At 41.1% G+C, this 16,509-nt stretch overlaps 4 protein-coding genes across 5 annotated transcripts; all 4 read right to left on the minus strand.

The window, feature by feature from the left end:
* Nucleotides 1-3,429: 3,429 nt before the first annotated feature.
* Nucleotides 3,430-5,700, minus strand: LOC121872193 (anti-lipopolysaccharide factor-like). 2 transcript variants are annotated; one of them, XM_042374865.1, is made up of 4 exons: nucleotides 5,600-5,700; nucleotides 4,579-4,757; nucleotides 4,079-4,215; nucleotides 3,430-3,836 (listed from the first exon to the last, which is right to left on the minus strand). In XM_042374865.1, exons 2-4 carry the CDS (start codon nucleotides 4,740-4,742, stop codon nucleotides 3,724-3,726), a joined length of 414 nt encoding a protein of 137 aa, XP_042230799.1. In that variant the 5' UTR covers nucleotides 4,743-4,757; nucleotides 5,600-5,700; the 3' UTR covers nucleotides 3,430-3,723. The 2 variants fall into 2 exon arrangements, with proteins under 2 accessions (XP_042230799.1, XP_042230798.1); XM_042374864.1 differs by having other exon boundaries at nucleotides 5,596-5,693.
* A 526-nt stretch (nucleotides 5,701-6,226) lies between these two features.
* LOC121872194 (anti-lipopolysaccharide factor-like) lies at nucleotides 6,227-10,028 on the minus strand. The gene is made up of 3 exons (XM_042374867.1): nucleotides 9,605-10,028; nucleotides 8,347-8,483; nucleotides 6,227-6,462 (listed from the first exon to the last, which is right to left on the minus strand). The coding sequence occupies exons 1-3, from the start codon at nucleotides 9,820-9,822 to the stop codon at nucleotides 6,350-6,352; spliced, it is 468 nt and encodes a 155-aa protein (XP_042230801.1). The 5' UTR covers nucleotides 9,823-10,028; the 3' UTR covers nucleotides 6,227-6,349.
* Nucleotides 10,029-10,499: 471 nt separating this feature from the next.
* Nucleotides 10,500-12,467, minus strand: LOC121872195 (anti-lipopolysaccharide factor-like). The gene is made up of 4 exons (XM_042374868.1): nucleotides 12,372-12,467; nucleotides 11,799-11,988; nucleotides 11,433-11,569; nucleotides 10,500-11,101 (listed from the first exon to the last, which is right to left on the minus strand). The coding sequence occupies exons 2-4, from the start codon at nucleotides 11,963-11,965 to the stop codon at nucleotides 10,989-10,991; spliced, it is 417 nt and encodes a 138-aa protein (XP_042230802.1). The 5' UTR covers nucleotides 11,966-11,988; nucleotides 12,372-12,467; the 3' UTR covers nucleotides 10,500-10,988.
* A 989-nt stretch (nucleotides 12,468-13,456) lies between these two features.
* Nucleotides 13,457-16,196, minus strand: LOC121872196 (anti-lipopolysaccharide factor-like). The gene is made up of 4 exons (XM_042374869.1): nucleotides 16,119-16,196; nucleotides 15,581-15,826; nucleotides 15,276-15,412; nucleotides 13,457-13,845 (listed from the first exon to the last, which is right to left on the minus strand). Exons 2-4 carry the CDS (start codon nucleotides 15,817-15,819, stop codon nucleotides 13,733-13,735), a joined length of 489 nt encoding a protein of 162 aa, XP_042230803.1. The 5' UTR covers nucleotides 15,820-15,826; nucleotides 16,119-16,196; the 3' UTR covers nucleotides 13,457-13,732.
* Nucleotides 16,197-16,509: the final 313 nt, after the last annotated feature.

Genomic DNA, 16,509 nt, shown 5'->3' on the forward strand with positions numbered 1-16,509 from the left:
ACAATGACAATAATATGGGAGTTACGGTTAAGTATAGTTTGAACATATAATTGGAATTATTCAGTTTGATGGTGTCTTTGGAGATTATCAGCTTAACTAATGACTCTTGGTTCATACTCCATTACTATCTGTTTAATTACTAGTGGATTTAGATTAACTTAAAGAGTGTCGAATAGTAAATGATATGGATATGGTAGAGTACTCGATCCGCTATCAATGTGTGTGTTGGGGGAGGGTGGGGGGCAGACCGCCAGAACACTCGTTATAACTTGATTCCACTTCTAAATTTACATCATCTTTATATCAGTTAATGGTAAAATATTCTCTCAATATAATTTCGTAATCATTGATATATTACTATAATCACTCTAATCACCATAAAGACAGATACAACCCCGCCCCTTATAATTGACCCTGAAGAAGCTAGTTACACATGCTTGTTAGGTGTGTAATGGTGATTAACTCCCATACTACATCAATCAGTCTATAATAGTAAACTAAGAGACATATTAATGCATCAACATCACTCAAACATGACGTTACTTTGAGCTGACGGTAAATAAGATCGAATAACTATTGTCACAAACTCGTAACATTTATGGCTGCCGTGTTCATGCCGCTCGTTGATTCTTAGAACTGAATTATTTTAACCCATTCATAAATATCATAGTTACACGGGTTTCCCCCCTTTGTCACAGCCAGGGGAGAGAGGAGAGCTAGGTGTGTGAGGTCTGTTTCATACATTTGTTAGCATGTTTTAGCAAGACTCAAAGGCCTCCAACATTACTATACTGTACATTCTCCACACGTTCTATTTCAACATGTAAATTACCAGAGAAAGTTTAACTGTACTGTGTTGTGGGTTATTTATTGAGGCAGTTGAAGAGCCTAATTTACATATTAAAGTACCATAAATTCACAAAATAATTTTGTTTTAGAATTCCACTAGACAACTTCGCACCGTACTCGAATATTTTCACAATTTTATCATCATTCCCAGATACGATAGTCCAGGTCTTGAGAACACCCAACTATATCCTTCTTTTGACCTCTTGCAATTCCATCCTGCAACTTTCTCAACAGTGGCCAACGAACACAATGTCAACACGTCTCGTTTGCTATGTACTCGTGGGAGGAAGCTTTGTTCCTGACTGTACAGCCAAAGTATGGTGTACAACCCTGTAACAAATACCAAGATGACGGGCAAAACTATAGACGAATCCCTACAGGTCTACACCCAGGGAGAACCCAGTGTTAAGAACCCAAAGACGGACTCTCCTGAAGAAGGTAGTCTAGTGCTGTGAGTTCATTGTGAATTGTTGACGACTTTCTCCTGTAAAGTGAAGAACAAAGAGGATAGTTATTGAACATTTTATTTTTATACAATACTTGTTACTTGCACACACCTGTAGATGGTAGATCCGTTGTCAGAACTCCGAAAAAATGAGTCTGGATATAATGTATTTGGGTGGAGGGAGAACATTATATTGCTCATTGTATAGTTGACGCATGTAGCCTGTTATTTGTGTATCTTCGCCACACCAACTCCTCGATCCAGCAACTAAAAATGATTCATTTTTTTTGAGTTGTGGCCCACAGAGCGAGTGGGGCCTTGAACAACAGGGAAAATATGTGAATATATATATTTTTTTAATATTTCAACATATATCTCCGTCCATCATGTTAAGGAATATCTACGAAACACAAAGATGTGAAATTCTCTTCATTTCATTCTCTGTGAAGTTCTTATATGAGAAAAAAAACGTAAATTTTGAAGGGGTAACTGCAAAAGATTTCTGTGTAACGCGTTAGCATAAATTAAATCTATTCTCATTGTCATTGTGCCGGGACAAGGGCGGATCCAGGAAAGGGGGGGGGTCCGGAATCCCCCCTTTTCACCAGAAAATTCCAATACTTTTTCATTATTGCAGTATTGTACTCAGGCATTTTTGTATAGTAAAAAGTATTTACTATCGACCTCAAAATATCTCCTAATATTAAGTGCGCATGACTCAAAATGGCCAACAAAATGCCCATGATAAAAATTCTGGGGGAACTTACAGACCCCAACCCAGCCCCCCAAGAAAAACCAGCTGGGTGGGCTTGCTGCGCTCGCCCATGTTCCTTCACCCACAACGTTTTGGACCCCCCTCCCCCCTCTTGATATTCCTGGATCCGCCCTTGCTGCCTGTCATCAATCTGAGCGTCTATCAGAGTTTTTTTTTTGGGGGGGGGGGGGCTATCATTGAGTATCTGTCTGTCTGTCTGTCTTTCTGAGTCTGGGTGTCAGTCAGTATGTCTTAGTATCTATCAATTTTTTTTCAGGCGTTAAAGTGTTCACCAGAGCCACGTTACCACATGACCGGTGAATAAAAATCTCCCAAACCATTATTTTTTTTTTAAACACATTAAATTAGAACAACGTACATTTCTACTTCTCTACAATCATATATATTTCTTTAATGAGAGTGACAGGACTCCAATCTGCCTCGTCACAAAGAAGAAAAACTTGACAACATGAGTGACACTTCTGGTCGGCGTATCAGATAAGGAAAACCACTGTATTTCATATACCATTTCGCGACTTTATCAGTTTATCAGTCATTTGGGCAATTGGTCTGTTCTTTGTTATTTAGTTTATAAATTTTATTGTCCAAGTACAGGAGGAAACTGAAGTACCTAAAGAAAACGTGTAATTTTGGGTAAAGTTACACTGGATAGTACCCGTCCCACGCGTGTCTTGCGATGGGACTCGAATCCATGACACAGTTTTGAGAGATAAACGTGTGGAGATGGTCTCTCTCTCTCTCTCTCTCTCTCTCTCTCTCTCTCTCTCTCTCTCTCTCTCTCTCTCATTATTTTTTTTACTTATTCTCTTCTTATCTAATATCCTCTTCCTTTATCATATCCTTGTCTCTTATTATTTTCTCTTCTTTAATCCCACTATCTCCTCTCCTTTGTTACTAACCCACAGCACTGAGAGACAAATTTGTGACGAGGACATAAAACTCACTTCAGATTACCTTTAATAAGATATTAATTTATTGATGAGAAACACTAATGTAGTTTGGGTTATTGATGAGAAACATTACTACACTGATATAGATCTGATTAATACCTGAGTTAATTATATATAAAAATTGACATCTAAAATAAGTATCATTAGCCTTAATTACATACTTACCTGTACCTTAAATCAACAGTACAGGTGAGTCATTGTAAGGTAAATATTATCCTCTCTGACCTTGAACTTTATTTAACTCAGTATAGGTTAAGTTAGGTTAAGTTAGGTTAGGTTAGGTTAGGTTAGGTTAGGTTAGGTTAGGTTAGGTTAGGTTAGGTTAGGTTAGGTTAGGTTAGGTTAAGTTAGGTTGTTGGGTTAGGTTGGTTAGTTAGGTTAAGTTAGGTTAGGTTAGGTTAGGTTAGGTTAGGTTAGGTTAGGTTAGGTTAGGTTAGGTTAGGTTAGGTTAGGTTAGGTTAAGTTAGGTTAGGTTAGGTTTATGTTGCTTCAGTAATCGTGTGGCTCACAACACCAGGCAAGAAGGAAATTTTCTTTCAGGAGGTTGGTCAGTTAGTGGTGGTGGCATTGTGGTAGGCGTGGCCAAATAGGGTCACTGTGGTAGGTATGGCCAACTAGGGTCACTGTGGTAGGTATGGTCAAATAGGGTCACTGTGGTAGGTGTTTGCCAGGCTGGGGTGTATTTGTGGTGGCTGGCCAGGACCTCAGAGCCACTCCTTGGCCTCCTCCTTGGCCACTAAGCCCTCTGCCACGATCTGCTGCACCAGATTCCTCGTGGCCTCCCTCTCAGCTGAGTTAGGGTTGCGGTGGTTGATGGCTGGAAGTTAACGACAAATTAGAACCCTCATTCGTTGCTCACCAGAACTCATTTTATGACAAACAGAAGCACAAAGACAGACAGAAGGGCAGAGACAGAGAAGGGTATATATAGACAGAAGAAAAAGAGACAGACAGAAGAACAGACACAGAAGGACAGATACAGACAAAAGAAGAGAGATAAATGGACTAGAATAGACAGAAGATAAACAGACGTCCCAAACAGGCTCTGCCCAAACGTACATTTACCAACAGAGGTACTCCAGCCGGGACAGGTAGCTTGGGCTCGGTAAAACAGCTCCCACCTGTGGAAGTAAGGCTGTCTCTTGTAGGTGCAGTAGTGGCCTAGTAGGTTCATCTCCCCCTCGTTGTAGAGTCGACTGTAGAGGCAGGAGATGTGAAGGGTGAAATTAAAGTCCAAGACATTCTCTCTCTCTCTCTCTCTCTCTCTCTCTCTCTCTCTCTCTCTCTCTCTCTCTCTCTCTCTCTCTCTCTCTCTCTCTCTCTCGTAGTAAGGATAGCTAGGACCTTATTCTCCCTGGTGTGGGTCGTAATGTCCCCAAGGAGTAGCTGAAACTTGAGTCATATTGATGAGGAGTCGAGTCCTTAGGTCAAAAGTCAAGGTCATATTTAGGTCAAGTAACATCAGGGTCAAAGGTCGAGGTCAAATAACAGGGTCAAAGGTCAAGGTCAAGTAACTAGGTCAAAGGTCGTGGTCAAAAAACTATAAGATCTCTTCTCACTCGATTACGTTGTCCGCCAAAGTCGAAATGACCCTTGAGAGGTCAAAGGGTGTGGCGGGTGTGGGTGTAGGGGCCAGTAAGAGTAGTACCACGCCCATGGACACCACCGACAGGAGGCGCGGTAACCCTGATTCATTCCTTCCTGACGGTGTTGTTGAAGCCATAATGGTGTTGACTGTCTGGGGGAGAAACTGGTGGTTAATTTGGGAGTGTTGACTGTCTGGGGGAAAACTGGGGATTAATTTGGGTAATGTTAATTGTCTGGGGGAAACTGGGGGTACTTATGAGAGTATTGACTTTGGGGGAAAACTGGGGATTATTTATGGGGATGTTAATTGTCTGGCAGAGAAATTAGGGATACTTTTGAGGGTGTTGACGGTCTCTGGGGGAGGTACTAAAGTATTTTTAATTTCTATACAACTGTGGGTTATGGTGCAGTCTCAGAGGTCTTTGCATGCCATTTTGGATTCCAGTTAGATAAATAAATAGTGTCACGACCACTACTGAATAACCTCCCTCTTTCTGCAGTGCTCCAACTCCAAGGCTCATTAATCAGACTCACGATCTGAAATAATGGCTGATAGTTGAGGATGATAGCTAATATAAATACAATGAGAATACATCTAAGGAAACTATTCATTATACTTGTGGCCTAACTGATTTAGTAATTTATCAATCTTAGTCTCGCAATAAGGCTCTTCCTCCACTCACAGAAGTATAACATAGTATTCTCCTTAATGCTAGTTAGTAAATCAATACCAAAGTGAAGGAAATACAATAGATGAAACGAGATTACAATCACTTTCTTGATCTCACATCCACACCCTGTATTCACCCCTCAAGGAAGAGAGCATTTTAAGCATAAACAAACAATTCATCTTTTACAATTAGAATATTAACTCAAAACTTCTTTCTATAAGTACCTAATATTATATGATTACAAATTTATTGGAAATTACATTAAACCAATATAATTCACATTAAATACAAAAAATAAACCAATTTCAAAGGACATACATACAATTGATGAAAGTACCGACAGTGTCTTGTGGTAAGTGTCAGTCGGAGATGTTCTTCGTAAGACTGTAAGGAGGTAACTGGTGGTTCACCCGGACCGCCCCTCCCGCCACCACACTAACGCTGCCAGACACTTTAATGTGAATGACGTTACATGCTGATGACTTCACATACTGATGACGTCACATACTGATGACATCACAAGGCTATGACATCACGTGCTAGTGGGCCAAATAAAAGCGAGAGAATTAAATTAAATTACTATCACATCTTACTTCGATATCGACGCCATACAGGTAAAAATATATTGTCTGATATTCCTCTGATATTATAGTTCGTTAAGTTGAAGATATAAAGAGGTGCGTTCCTTTAATTAATGTTAAAGTTATAGATTATTACACCATCTTTCACGACAGGGTCAAGAAATAAGACATACATACATACATACATACATACATACATACATACATACATACATACATACATATATACATTGATACATACATACATACATACATACATACATACATTGATAGACAGAGAGAGATAGAGAGACATTGACTAACTTACATTGAATAATAATTGATACAAACACTAATTAACATTCATAAAGGTGTAGTAAAAAAGGTGATTAAAGATAACTTGGATGTTTATTATATATAGTTTAACATAATAACATCAGAGTTCATCAAAGGTTCACAAGTTCAAAGCCAGTGTGGTAATGGCTGCAAGTCGAGGTCACATCAAAGCCAGTTCACAGCCAGTTCACAGCCTCTTCCTTCCTCACTAAACCTCTGTCTACTGCCTGGTGTACAAAGCTCCTCGTGGCTGCCATCTTCGCGTGCACGGAGTTGGTGTGGCGGTCAGCTGAAAGACGTCAAGAGTAAATATTGTTGGTTGTGAATTCTCGAATAGTCGTTCCTTAAATGCCTTAAGTTACGACAGAAATAAATTCTCAAATGGTCGTTAGTTAATTCTTTGGGAAAAACTGTCTTAAGTTGTATCTGAAACATCGTCTGAAACTTCCCTTCCCCTGAAACATCGTCTGAAACTTCCCTCCCCCTGAAACTTCCCTTCCCCTGAAACATCGTCTGAAACTTCCCTTCCCCTGAAACATCGTCTGAAACATCGTCTGAAACTTCCCTTGAAACTTCCTCTGAAACTTCCCTCCCCTGAAACTTCCCTCCCCTGAAACATCGTCTAAAATCCACCCCCCTGAAACATTGTCTGAAACATCCCTCCCCTGAATCATCGTCTGAAACATTGTCTGAAACTTCCCTCCCCACCCTGAAACTTTTATCTGAAACGCCGACTGAAACATTGTATATCCCCACGTTGATAAGACTTTAGTGATAGTGTCAGTCACGCCTGAAGTCACGACCACAGTCTCAAAGGTTGAATAGATTAGCTAAAAGTCTGACCTTTGACCGACCTTTATGCCTCTACCCTTAAAAAGACTTAATATGTGTCGTAACCATGAAAAGTCTTACATTTCGTTCATAATATAATGACTAAATTTGTGCCCGCAAAACTAGACGAGGATTATGCAAAACTACAAGGAAATCTAAACAAGTTTTTCGCGTGGTCTGAAAAATGGCAGATGAAATTTAAAGTGGACATATGAAAAGTAGTTAGTCTAGGAGATGTAAACAGAGAAACCAGATATCAGATGAACAACGATGTTATTGAGAAATCCGACTATGAGAAAGATTTAGGAGTAATGATAAGTAGGAATCTTAAACCAAGAAAACAATGTGTATTTGCTCGAAACCAGGCTAATAAAGTACTTGGGTTCATACAAAGGAGTGTTAGTTACAAGACTAGGGAGGTCATCCTAAATCTATATCTTGCGCTTGTGAGACCTCACTTGGATTACGCAGTTCAGTTCTGGTCACCGTACTACAGAATGGATATACAGTAGAATCCCTAGAAAGCATTCAGAGGAGAAGGACAAGACTAATCCCGGGCATTAGGAACCTTGAGTACAAAGACTGATTAAAGCATCATAATTTGCACTCCCTCGAGAGACGTAGAGTGAGGAGCGATATGATAGAGGTGTATAAATGGAAGTCAGGGCTAAACAAAGGTGATGTAACAAAGGTACTCAAACTATCCCACCAGGAGCGAACTCGTAGCAATGGTCTTAAATTAGACAAATTTAGATTTAAGCGCGAGATAGGTAAACATTGATTCGGAAATAGAGTAGTGGATGAATGGAACAAGTTACCAAATATCATTATTCACTCGAATACGCTGGATAGCTTCTAACATAGGTTGGATGGATATATGAGCAATAGGGTTTGGGTGTAAATGGGACTGCCCAGTATGAGCCAATAGGCCCGCTGCAGTTTCCCCTGTTCTTATGTTCTTATGAAAAAAAAGACTCATTTAAGAGACGTATAGAAAGGTGTGTGAGGGTGTTGTGGTACAGACAGGTGTGTGAGGGTCTTGTGGTACAGACAGGTGTGTGAGGGTCTTGTGATACAGACAGGTGTGTGAGGGTCTTGTGGTACAGACAGGTGTGTGAGGGTCTTGCGGTACAGACAGGTGTGTGAGGGTCTTGTGGTACAGACAGGTGTGTGAGGGTCTTGTGGTACAGACAGGTGTGTGAGGGTCTTGTGGTACAGACAGGTGTGTGAGGGTCTCGTGGTACAGACAGGTGTGTGAGGGTCTAGTGGTACAGACAGGTGTGTGGACGTGTCATGAGGGTTTCAACTAACTCGTGATGACAGAGTACAGGGCATCACATACCCGTGCCAATAATGGGGCTCCATCCAGGGCACCAGACTTGTGACCTGTAGTAGAGTCGCCACTTGTGGAAGTACGGCCGGATGTTGTAGGAGCAGAAGTGGTCCAGCAGGTCCAGCTCCCCGTCCGCGAACGACTTGCTGGGGAGGAAGGTCAATAAGTCAGTCACACCTGTCCTGGAGAGTCAACTCATTAACTTTAACACCTGTTCTAGAGAATCAAGTTATTAGCTCTAATACCTGTCCTGGAGAGTCAACTCATTAATTCTACACCTGTCCTGGAGAGTCAACTCGTTAGCACTAACACCTGTCTTGGAGAGTCAAGTCATTAGCTCTAACACCTGTCCTGGAGGGTCAAGTCATTAACTCTACACCTGTCCTGGAGAGTCAAGTCATTAGTTCTACACCTTTCCTGGAGAGTCAAGTCATTAGTTATACACACATCCTGGAGAGTCAAGTCATTAACTCTACACCTGTCCTGGAGAGTCAAGTCAGTAGTTATACACACATCCTGAAGAGTCAAGTCATTAACTCTACACCTGTCCTGGAGAGTCAAGTCATTAGTTATACACATATCCTGGAGAGTCAAGTCATTAACTCTACACCTGTCCTGGAAGTCAAGTCATTAACTCGTCAGTCAAGTCTTAACACCTGTCCTGGAGAGTCGTCCTGGAGAGTCAAGTCATTAGCTCACACACCTGTCCTGGAGGGTCACACTCTACACCTGTCCTGGAGAGTCAAGTCATTAGTTCTACACCTTTCCTGAGAGTCAAGTCATTAGTTATACACACATCCTGGAGAGTCAAGTCATTAACTCTACACCTGTCCTGGAGAGTCAAGTCATTAGTTATACACATATCCTGGGGAGTCAAGTCATTAACTCTACACCTGTCCTGGAGAGTCAAGTCATTAGTTATACACACATCCTGGAGAGTCAAGTCATTAACTCTACACTTGTCCTGGAGAGTCAAGTCATTAACTCTACACCTGTCCTGGAGAGTCAAGTCATTAACTCTACACCTGTCCTGGAGAGTCAAGTCATTAGTTATACACACATCCTGGAGAGTCAAGTCATTAACTCTACACCTGTCCTGGAGAGTCAAGTCATTAGTTATACACACATCCTGAAGAGTCAAGTCATTAACTCTACACCTGTCCTGGAGAGTCAAGTCATTAGTTATACACATATCCTGGAGAGTCAAGTCATTAACTCTACACCTGCACTGTAATCAACGCCTTAACTCAACAAGAGAACGTCTTACTCAGCCACGTGTGTTATCATCTGAGCGAAGAACTCCGAAATGTCGAAGGGCTTAGCGGTCGTGGGCGTTGGGACCAGCAGGAGCGCCACGCCCCATACGAACACCAGCAGGAGGAGACGCACTGATGACACACTACTTCCTGATACCTTGCTGACGCTGCCTGGTTCTCTTAAGTGAAAGCTTCCTGACGGCGAGGCTGACGATGCTATTATAACCATGTTGAACCAGCTGACCCGTAGAGGAAAGTAACTCTGTGTAAGCCTCGAGGGAGTACCTATCACTGTCCTGTTTGTGGTCACTTTCTCTGTTCTAGACACTTCCCGTAGTCAACATCACTGTCCCATGGCTACTGTCACTGCCGGGTACTTTACAGTGGGTGTTGGAGGGAGGATGGAGGCGTGGCACTGGCTGTAGGGTATGGATCGTCACAGTGGCAGACTCAGGAGACTCCTTCACCATCCACTATCTATCAGTCGGAAAGATCAATAAAAAATAATATATAGTTATAGAGTATACAGGTGTGTGTGTGTGTGTGTGTGTATGTGTGTGTATGTGTGTATATGTGTATGTGTGTATAGATGATAATGGACAGGTTTACAGACAGGTTAGAGGGATAGGTATACATACAGGTAGGTGAAAAAACAGACAGTTAGACAGATAAACAGGTAGAATTAAACAGACTCCAATCCTTCAGTTCCTTCTAGAACTTTCCATGACTCATAGTAGTGAGAGGAATACATAAACATTTTTCAATTGTAGATTCAATTAGGAACGAGTTTATTAATGAGGAAGATACTGTACAGGTGTTGATATATTTACCTGGTTTAATCTATATTCCTTAGTTAATATATAAGTCGATAAAGTTATATATATTAAATAATAAAAATGCTAATAATAATAATAATAATAATAATAATAATAATAATAATAATAATAATAATAGTAATAAAAGTAATAATAATACTTGATGTTTCTTTTCATATCTAAACAAAATGGTTTAACCTTTTGAGGACTATGGTTTAACATTTTGAGGACTATGGTTTAACCTTTTGAGGACTATGGTTTAACATTTTGAGGACTATGGTTTAACCTTTTGAGGACTATGGTTTAACATTTTGAGGACAATGGTATAAGAAACTAACTAAAGTGAATTTATAACATCACAAACCTTAATAATTACTTTAACTCTTTGTTAACTGGTTCATGAGTCTTCATTGTTTTGCTAATGCTCTTAACGTGTCTGGCAGAGAGGAGACATGAAGAACTCTTAATGATCTTGTCCTGTTGTGTATTTGTGTGTGTGGAGCAGCAGGTGTGGTGGTGGTGGTGGTGGCCGAACAGGTGTGGTGAATGTGGCCGGGGACGATTAGTAGTGGCCGGGTCGTCAAAGCCATTCCCCAGCCTCCTCCTTGGTCACCAGGCCCTTGTCCACGGCCTGTTTCATCAGGTTCTTTGTAGCCTCCCTCAGTGCTGTGTTTGAGCTGAGGTATCGACCAGCTGTGACGATAACAACAGGTGTGTTTGATTAAAAGTTTCTCTGTTTATTGGTATTTGTTATTAGTAAGTTGCAATGTTTAGTTAAATAAATAGTAATTGGGGTAACAGTCACCAGTATGAAAGTTATTTTGAATTTAGAACTTCAATAAACAACACAAATGACACATGAAACACTCGTAAATCCTGAAACTGACAGATTATGAAGACAGATACACACAAAGACTGAAAGAGACAGACTGACAGACAGAAACAGAGGAGCATAGGCACCGACAGACAAACAGAGGGACATAGACACCGATAGACAGATAGACAGACAGACACAGTGACGTACATTTACCATTCAAGGAAGTCCAGCCTGGACAGAACACCTCTGCTTGGTACTGTAGTTGCCAGCTGTAGATGCGAGGCTGCTTCTTATAGGTGCAGCGATGCCCCAGGAGGGTCATCTGCCCCTCGCTGAAGAGACGACTGTGGGAGACACGGGAACTCTTCACTACACGGTCTCTCTCTCTCTCTCTTAATCATAGTATTAGTCATGGATGAGAAGGAATTAGCCTGTTTTGAAACTAGTTAATGGTCAACAAGACCCCCCCCACCACCACTCCCCACCACCCACCACCACCCTCCCCACCCCCACCAACCACCCCCTCCCCCACCAAAAATAAATAAATAAACAAACTCAAAAGTCACTTCTCACTCGATCACGTTGTCTGCCAGGAGTGAGATGACACTTGTCAGGTCAATGGGCGTGGCGGGAGTGGGCGTGGGAAAGACCAGAAGCAGCACCACGCCCACGAACACCAGCTGCAGGAGGTGTGGCGTCCCCGAAACACCACTCTTTCCTGACGGCGACGCTGAAGCCATTGATGGTGGTGGTGTTGACTTGCCTGGGGAGAAGAAACTGAGGGTTAGTTTTGGTGATGATTGACTCTCCAAACACACACACACACACACACACACACACACACACACACAAATGAATAAAACACCTTACTACTCCTAAGCCAGATTCTCAAAACAAACGTACGGTGAGATAGTTTGTCTTAATTAGTGACCAGGTAAATATATCCAGGTATGACTAGAGTCTCGGATACTTTCAATACCATTTCTGAGTTTCGGACTTTTTTGTTGATGTAGTTTTCAGTAAGTCAGGCGATCTGTTTTCTCCTATATTCTGTTGAGATATATAGACTTACGAACCTTTGAGAATCTTTTTTTTTCTTTCTTCTGTATCTAAAGAGAGTTAGTTCAATAATATTATCATACTAACCTCTAAATCCGTGTCTGAGAGAAAGTAACTTGTGGAAAGTGACAATGGCGACAGTGGCGGTGATTAATGTCAGACAAAGGTGTTCCTTGTATGACTGTTGGGATGTAACTGATCTGAAGGTCCGGCAGCCACCACGCGAACTCTGCACGACACTTAATGACGTAATAGGGTTATGACGTCACAATTTACTGCCATCACAGGGTTATGACGTCACTTTTACTGCCATCACAGGGTTATGACGTCACATGGTTATTACGTCATAGTTACTGACGTCATGGACTGTAACACACTCAGTCTTGGGAGAATGTTGCGTTATATTCAAGTCTTCGTGGGATTTCGACGCCATGTTGACATTTAGTGCCAAGTTTTGTGCCAAGTTTAGTGCCAAGTATAGTGCCAAGTTTAGTGCCAAGTTTGATGCCAAGTTTAGTGTCAAGTTTAGTGCCAAGTTTGATTCCAAGTTTAGTGTCAAGTTCAGTACCAAGTTTAGTACCAAGTTTAGTGCCAAGTTTAGTACCAAGTTTAATGCCAGGTTAAGTGCCAAGTTCAGTACCAAGTTTAGTACGAATTTTTGTGCCAAGTTTAGTGTCAAATTAAGTGTCAAGTTCAGTACCAAGTTTAGTGCCAAGTTTAGTGCCAAGTTTAGTGCCAAGTTTAGTGCCAAGTTTAATGCCAGGTTAAGTGCCAAGTTTAGTGCCAAGTTTAATGCCAGGTTAAGTGTCAAGTTCAGTACCTAGTTTAGTACCATGTTTAGTGCCAAGTTTAGTTCCAAATTTTGTGCCAAGTTAAGTGCCAAGTTTAGTACCAAGTTTAGTGCCAAGTTTAGTGCCAGGTTAAGTGTCAAGTTCAGTACCAAGTTTAGTATCAAATTTTGTGCCAAGTTAAGAGCCAAGTTTAGTACCAAGTTTAGTGCCAAGTTTAGTGCCAGGTTAAGTGCCAAGTTTAGTACCAAGTTTAGTACCAAGTTATAGTGCCAAGTTTAGTGCCAAGTTTAGTGTCACGTTAGTGCCAAATAAAAGTGCAAAAGGAAATACATAACTAAAATACAAAAGCAGAAATAATATAACAGTTTTATTATTAAACATTGCAACATATTAACATTCTTTTATAATATTGATATAATGAAAGGCATTATATTTTACTAGTAGTTATATTTTATCTAATAGTTTCATCATATTAGTTATCCTTTTGGCTAAACAGTTTATCGTAATTATTAAGGTGGTTTGTAACTGATAAAACATAAAAATTAATTGTTTTTTCATTGTTGTGAGTTGTAGTTCAGTCACGATTCAGAACACCTAGTTTAGAATCAAAGTTCAAATTCAGGGTTCAGTTGTGGGTAGTTGTCGAGATTCAAAAGTTCAGAGCCAGTTCAGAGCCTCCTCCTCCGTCACCAGACCTGCAGCCAGTGCTTGCTTGACGAAGTTCTTGGCAGCATTCAACCTCGCTGCCACTGAGCTACTGTGGAGCTGAGCTGGGGGACGACAGAAGTAAACATTAGGACAGGCAAGACCCTCAAAAATTCTTACGATAATTGTTGTTGTTTTAACCCATGTCTTACATATTTGATGACTTAACGACACGATATGGATTCTCAAGGATATTTTTTTTATAATAATCACTGTACACTTCAAACGAGGAGAAAGGGGAGGAGAAGAACGAAAGTGGAAGAGGAGAAATAAGAGGTGAGGAAGGAGGGAGTGGAGAGGTCAAGTATGCCATCAGAACGTCCACAGGTTAACGCAAATAGCATTCGTAGTTTTATTTATACAATTTGTTTCTATGTCTGAATCATGAGTTGGGAGTCAGACAATGGAATATATTTAACTTTTGTTTGAAAGATTTGAATTAAGCCATAAACTGTACTAATTAATTATTAAACCATCTTGGAAAAATCTATATCAGTTAACTAAACAAGAGTGGAAATTGTTTCAAACTTTAGGAAATTAAGGTTATTAAATCATGTTATACTCATTAAACTGTTTAAACTGTTGCTCAAGATGAGTGAAGGAAACGATGTACAACTACTGTTTATAGGTATTGCTGTCTCAAGGTGGTAAGGAATATTCAACACTGTGGAAACTCGAATGTTCAGGACAGTCCTAAGGTGTTTTCGTCTACTGGATAAATATCACGGAGTTGATTATTTGAAGCATTTAATTTGATACCCTTAAGAATTACACAAACAGTATAATAAACACTTCCCTTTCAGCTAGAGATTAGAATTATTTTATAAGAGTTTGGGTTTAGTTCCGTAAAACATGTTGTTGGTCTTCATTATCTTCTCCTACAAATGTTTCCCTCCAGAGTTTAAACTTTCTCTACACTCTTGTCGTTGTGTCAAGCTCCCTCTCTTACTCTAGTGTGGCCGTCGAACTAAACTTTAAAGGTTAAATAGGTAAGCCTGTGTTTAAAGTCTGCCCTGTGACTTGCTCAACGATCATATCACAGAAAACGTTACTAATGACAAAAGACGGAGGAAGTTTGCTGGGGTAACTCTTATAAACGAGAAATAAGAAGGTAATACTCGTCATATAAGAGACACCTATCACAGGCGAACGTTTGCCTGGCGTAGATGGTACAGTAAAGTTCGCTCCCCCCATGCACTTATTAAATTGAAGCAATATTGACCACAAGTAAGATAAAAGAACAGTTAAAAGTAAGTCAGCTCGGAGACTCATTCCCCCCGAGTCATGTTCACCTCGGGAGGATGAACGAAACCAGTAAGAAAATCAAAACAAAAACTAAAGTAACAACAACGAAGAAACTTAACAACCTAACCGGAAGACTGAACAAAAAAGACTACTCAAGACTTTATAAGAAAAAAAAGACTCCAGTAAAGATTAAAATATGGTAATACCAGCCAGGGTTAAAGTGATAACTCCGAATTAAAAACACACATACACATGCCGACGATAGGGGTCCAACCAGGGCACCAGACACGAGCCTTGTAATAAATCTTCCATTGGTAGATATGAGGCCTGGCTTGGAAGGAACAGTAGTGCTCAAGTAGGTCCAGTTCTCCCTCTGCGAATGACTTCCTAAAAAAAAAAAAATCACTATAAATGTATCAACCTGACTCACGATAATTTAAATTACACTCATTAGCGATAATTAAAAACACTCAATACCCATTACCTGTTCTGGATAATAAAAATCACTTATTACCTGCCTGGAAACTAATTAACTCAGTCATAGGGATATCTTACTCAGCCACTTGTGAGATGACGGTACTTAAAAAACTCGAAAGGTCGAAAGTCTTGGCGGTTGTGGGCGTGGGAGCCAGCAGAAGCACCGCGCCCACGGAGACTAGCAGGAGGAGGTAGAGGCGTGCCGATGACCCACGCCTTCCTGATGATGAAGATGCTGCTGCCTTGCTGACGTTACCCGATGCTTCTAACCGATACCACCTTCCTGACGGTGACGCTGAAGCTGCTGTTATAACCATGCTGACGCTGTTCAGGAAAGAGATAGTTTATAATCTCAGGGGATTTTCAGTCTCTACTATGGCCACCTTCAACCCCATGTGGCCACCTTCACCCTCCTGTGGCCACCTTCACCCCCATGTGACCACCTTCACCCCATGTGGCCACCTTCACCCCCATGTGGCCACCTTCACCCCCCATGTGGCCACCTTCACCCCCATGTGGCCACCTTCACCTCCATGTGGCCACCTTTACCCCCATGTGGCCACCTTTAATACCATTATAAACTGGTACCACTTGTTGTGTTACCCTGGATACTTACCGAGGATGGTATCGAGAGGATGTACTACGCGTGGCACTATCTATAGGGTACTGACCATCACAGTGCCAGTCCCGGTGACCAAATAGTGCCTCCCTCCCTCCATCCCTCACCTCCCTCTACACCCTCTCTCCCTCCCCTCTCCTCCCTCCCTTCCCCCATTCCCCTTCTCTTCCTCATCTCCTCTGTCTCTCTATCCTCCTCCTCCTATTCCTACTACTACTACTACTGTAACTTGGCTACTACCTAACCTAACCTAACCCAACCTAACCTAAACTAACCCAACCTAACCTAACCAATCCTTACCTCGTTCACATGGCACCAGCTAAGGTTAATTTCTGGGAGTTATTCTCATTTATTTTTATCTTAAAGTTAATACAGGTTAAAGGGTTAT

This window comes from Homarus americanus, unplaced genomic scaffold, assembly GCF_018991925.1.
Source record: "Homarus americanus isolate GMGI-L3 unplaced genomic scaffold, GMGI_Hamer_2.0 scaffold18083, whole genome shotgun sequence".
NCBI lineage: Eukaryota > Metazoa > Arthropoda > Malacostraca > Decapoda > Nephropidae > Homarus > Homarus americanus.

Coding starts and splice junctions, on each gene's coding strand:
- LOC121872193 (XM_042374865.1), bottom strand. CDS start 4,742: ATGGCTTCAACAACACCGTCAGGAAGGAATGAATCAGGGTTACCGCGC. Junction 4,216..4,578: donor TTGGCGGACAACGTAATCGA/GTGAGAAGAGAT, acceptor CTGCCTCTACAG/TCGACTCTACAACGAGGGGG. Junction 3,837..4,078: donor GAGTACCTCTGTTGGTAAAT/GTACGTTTGGGC, acceptor GTTAACTTCCAG/CCATCAACCACCGCAACCCT.
- LOC121872194 (XM_042374867.1), bottom strand. CDS start 9,822: ATGGTTATAATAGCATCGTCAGCCTCGCCGTCAGGAAGCTTTCACTTA. Junction 8,484..9,604: donor ATGATAACACACGTGGCTGA/GTAAGACGTTCT, acceptor CTTCCTCCCCAG/CAAGTCGTTCGCGGACGGGG. Junction 6,463..8,346: donor GAGCCCCATTATTGGCACGG/GTATGTGATGCC, acceptor GACGTCTTTCAG/CTGACCGCCACACCAACTCC.
- LOC121872195 (XM_042374868.1), bottom strand. CDS start 11,965: ATGGCTTCAGCGTCGCCGTCAGGAAAGAGTGGTGTTTCGGGGACGCCA. Junction 11,570..11,798: donor CTGGCAGACAACGTGATCGA/GTGAGAAGTGAC, acceptor TGTCTCCCACAG/TCGTCTCTTCAGCGAGGGGC. Junction 11,102..11,432: donor GACTTCCTTGAATGGTAAAT/GTACGTCACTGT, acceptor TTATCGTCACAG/CTGGTCGATACCTCAGCTCA.
- LOC121872196 (XM_042374869.1), bottom strand. CDS start 15,819: ATGGTTATAACAGCAGCTTCAGCGTCACCGTCAGGAAGGTGGTATCGG. Junction 15,413..15,580: donor GTCATCTCACAAGTGGCTGA/GTAAGATATCCC, acceptor TTTTTTTTTTAG/GAAGTCATTCGCAGAGGGAG. Junction 13,846..15,275: donor GACCCCTATCGTCGGCATGT/GTATGTGTGTTT, acceptor GTCGTCCCCCAG/CTCAGCTCCACAGTAGCTCA.